Source organism: Hippopotamus amphibius, chromosome 2 (assembly GCF_030028045.1).
Source record: "Hippopotamus amphibius kiboko isolate mHipAmp2 chromosome 2, mHipAmp2.hap2, whole genome shotgun sequence".
Taxonomy (NCBI): Eukaryota; Metazoa; Chordata; class Mammalia; order Artiodactyla; family Hippopotamidae; genus Hippopotamus; species Hippopotamus amphibius.
Genome location: NC_080187.1, coordinates 176,928,103 through 176,932,486, shown reverse-complemented (window position 1 = coordinate 176,932,486; position 4,384 = coordinate 176,928,103). Strand labels below are relative to the sequence as shown.

Below are 4,384 nucleotides of genomic sequence, written 5' to 3'. Positions count from 1 at the left end.
AAAGTGAACATGGCTTGGACAGCGATCTACAAATATCAATCACATAGAATTTTGTTTGCTACATTGAATTAGCTCATCCATGTATAGAATCTTCAGTACGGATCTCTTTTCTGACTTCTCCCAACTGTGTCATATGCCCTCACAGCTCAAGCTTTGTGATCACTCCCACTCCCTGAGGTGAGCTGCAAAAGCTGGATACCTTTAGGGTTTTGACATTATCTTCTCTCTTTATGAGGAAAAGGTGACTATGATTTGATAAAACTGCAATAGCGAGGTTAAACATAACAGAGTATAGGGAGATTGATAGCATTGCATATAGGAGGAAATCAGGGGGTAAGGAAAATGAAGATCACCAGAATTGTCTGAGGTTTGGGGAAATCCATGGGCAGGAGTAACAACCTGTGAGAGAGAAAGTAATAAGGTAATTTCCATTTCCTCTTTGTTCCCTCATGGTATTCCAGGTCACTCTTATCTTGCCTCTCATAACCCTTCTGATTCAGTGGAATCTTTTATTGCTTTTATCAAAAACTAGAGAATTCTAGGGAGGCTGGGGAGTTAGAAGCACTGCTTTGTGGCAATGAGTTACTGCACATTTTCTGCAACTACCGTTTAAGGGGTTATATTATAGGTGTTTTGGCTGTGTGAAGTAAGTCAGTATTTTCATGCGATCACTGATGCCTCACAAAGTTGATTTCTTCTTTGCTTTCGTTTTCAGGTAAAATCGTGTCACCTCTGCTTGCAGAGGCAATGGGTGGAACCAATCACTCAGTGGTGTCTGAGTTTGTATTCCTGGGAATCTCCAATTCCTGGGAGATCCAGCTTCTTCTTTTCTTCTTTTCCTCTGTGTTCTACACTGCAAGCCTGATGGGAAACCTCCTCATTGTGTTCTCTGTGAGCTCTGACCCGAACTTGCACTCCCCCATGTACTTCCTGCTGGCCAACCTCTCCTTTCTTGATGTGGGGGTTTGCTCTATTGCTGCTCCCAAAATGATTTATGATCTTTTCAGAAAACGCAAAGCCATCTCTTTTAGAGGTTGTATAACTCAGATCTTCTTTATTCATGCTGTTGGGGGCACAGAAATGGCGCTGCTCATCGCCATGGCCTTTGACAGATACGTGGCCATCTGCAAGCCTCTCCACTACCTGACCATCATGAACCCACGAATGTGCATTTTGATTCTGGCTGCCGCCTGGGTCCTTGGCCTCATCCACTCAGTGGCCCAACTGGCTTTTGTTGTACACTTGCCCTTCTGTGGTCCTAATGTATTGGATAGCTTTTATTTTGACCTACCACAGCTCATCAAACTTGCTTGCACAGAGACCTATAGACTAGAGTTCATGGTCACGGCCAACAGTGGACTCATCTCCGTGGGTTCCTTCTTCATACTCATTATTTCTTACATCTTCATTTTGGTCACTGTTTGGAAACACTCTTCAGGTAGTGTATCCAAGGCCCTCTCCACCTTGTCAGCTCATGTCACTGTAGTGGTTTTATTCTTTGGGCCATTAATCTTCTTCTACACCTGGCCCTTCCCCTCATCACACCTGGACAAGTTTCTTGCTATCTTTGATGCAGTTCTCACTCCTTTTCTAAATCCAGTCATCTATACCTTCAGGAACAAGAAGATGAAGGCAGCAATGAAGAAACTCTGCCATCAGCTTGTGAGTTACAGGAAGATATCCTAGTCTATAGATAAAAGAAATGCAGCTCTAACCTTAATGACAGCAGAAATTATTTTAGATCTCCATGAATTTTATGTACTAGGTTATATTTAGGCATTTATCATGTTGTTGTGTAGCTAATTAATAAGGATAAAGAGAGCTAACATTGGAGCTTTCTGTGTTTCCAACTTTTGCTAGATGTTTTATATAAATTTTATTTAATATTCATGATAACTCTGGGTTGTATTTTTTCTTGTTTTTTTTTTTAAATAATTAAGAAATGCCTTCTGCGCATTCTCTGTATAATTACTATGTAAAATGCTTCAAACAAAAGCTGATTATCATCTTAATCCACCACTTCCAATTGCCTTATCCCTCAAAAGGTGCCAAGGAGAGAATGTGTTCAACAATTCAGTGTTGGAAATGAGTATATCATTCCTTTTTACTGTTATTTTTCCCCTGCTTTTAATTGGTTAATGTCCTTTTCTCAAACTACCTACCAAACTGCCATAATACCTAATTGGTATTAGGTATTGTAGAACGATTGCCAATATCAAGATAATTAATGCATCCATCACCTGACAGAGTTAAGTCCTTTCTTCTCACTTTAGATTAAAAAATTAAAAAAAAGAAAAAAACTAGGCCCACTTGTTAGTTTGGATTTGAGCTTTCCATTAACAGACTATTCACTGACTTTACTGCCTTTTCATTTCTGACCTCAATGATAGCAGAAGTGACACTGTGAGGTCATTACTCTTTTCATTGGTATCAATTTCACAGCGTTATTTGCTGTTTCCAAGTTCCTTCTTTTCTTGCAGCTCCAAAAGAAATTTTTTGAACAAGATCATGGTTACTTTATAACTGAATGAAAATATCATCACTCATCTATGGTTTTTATTTATGTCACTTACTAGAAGCCCACAATTAAATAATGTTCCTCTGTCTATGTTGCTTTTTTCCTCTAATGAATATTGTAAAGGGTGTCCACCCTAACTTTTCTTATAGCTGCCAAGGTTTTGTAGTTATCTTAAGTAAGCTTCAAGAATTTCATACATGAATATTGCTACATTCCTTAATCTGTTTTTCTTAGTGGATCATGTTTTTCATGACTAAACAGCTGTGGCAATTTAGAACTTTTGGGACCTAAAGATAATAATATAGGCCAGAGACAAAATCTTTCTGATCTACAAATAAACTAAGCTATTGATATACACAGTAATAATAATGATAAAATTATACTAATAGCTATTTATTTTGTGTTAAGCTCTTTATTCGAGTATGATTGCTTTACACTGTTGTGCCATTTTCTGCTGTACAACAAAATGAATCAGCTGTATTTTTTTTTCTTAAGCTCTTTATTGGAATATAATTGCTTTACACTCTTGTACCAGCTTATGAGGTACACCAAAGTGAATCAGCTGTATTTATACACATATCCCCATATCCCTCCCTCCCGCAACTCCTTCCCAGCCATCCTTTCCCTCACCTTTAAGTTATCACCAATCATTGAGTTGATTTCCCTGTGCTATGCAGCTGCTTCCCACTAGCTATCTATTTTACATTTGGTAGTGTAGATACGTCAATGCTACTCTCTCACTTTGTCCCAGCTTCCCCTTGGTCCCCCAACCCCCCATCTCCGAGTCCTCAAGTCCATTCTCTACATCTGGATCTTTATTCTTGCCCTGTCATTGGGTTCATCTGTACCACTTTTTTAGATTCCATACATATGAGTTAGTGTATGGTATTTATTTTCTTTTTCTGGCTTACTTCGCTCTGTATGACAATCTCTAGGTCCACACATCTCACTACAAATAACTATTTCACTCCTTTTTATGGCTGAATAATATTCCATTGTATATATGTGCCACATCTTCTTTATCCATTCATCTGTTGATGGGCATTTAGGTTGCTTCCATGTCCTGGCTATTGTAAATAGTGCTGCGATGAACATTGTGGTACATGTGTCTTTTTGGATTATGGTTTTCTCTGGGTATATGCCCAGGAGTGGGATTGCTGGGTCATATGGTAGTTCTATTTTTAGTTTCTTAAGGAACCTCCATACTGTTTTGCATAGTGGCTGTACCAATTTACATTCCCACCAACTGTGCAGGAGGGTTCCCTTTTCTCCGCACTCTCTCCAGCATTTGTTGTTTCTACACTTTTTTTGATGACGGCCATTCTGACCGGTGTGAGGTGAGACCTCATTGTGGCTTTGACTTGCACTTCTCTAATGATTAGTGATGATGAGCAGCTTTTCATGTGTTTGTTGGCCATCTGTGTGTCTTCTTTGGAGAAATGTCTATTTAGGTCTTCTGACCATTTTTCGATTGGGTTATTTGCCTTTTTGATATTGAGCTGCATGAGCTGCCTGTATATTTTTAGATGAATCCTTTGTCAGTTGCTTCATTGGCAAATATTTTCTCCCATTCTGAGGGTTGGCTTCTAGTCTTGTTTATGATTTCTTTCACTGTGCAAAAGCTTTTAAGTTTCATTAGGTCCCATTTGTTTATTTTTGATTTTATTTCCATGATTCTAGGAGGTGGGTCCAAAAGGATCTTGCTTTGATGTATGTCATACAGTGTTCTGCCTATGTTTTCCTCTAAGAGTTTTATAGTGTCTGAGCTTACATGTAGGTCTCTAATCCTATTTGAGTTTATTTTTGTGTGTAGTGTTAGGAAGTGTTCTAATTTTATTCTTTTACATGTAGCTGTCCAATTTTCCC

General features: G+C 38.6%; 1 protein-coding gene across 1 annotated transcript; it reads left to right on the top strand.

Annotated features, from left to right (window-relative positions):
* The first annotated feature begins 738 nt into the window (after nt 1-738).
* LOC130845618 (olfactory receptor 4F3/4F16/4F29-like) lies at nt 739-1,686 on the top strand. Its single transcript, XM_057723103.1, has one exon. The coding sequence runs from the start codon at nt 748-750 to the stop codon at nt 1,684-1,686; it is 939 nt and encodes a 312-aa protein (XP_057579086.1). The 5' UTR covers nt 739-747.
* The last annotated feature ends 2,698 nt before the right edge of the window (nt 1,687-4,384 follow it).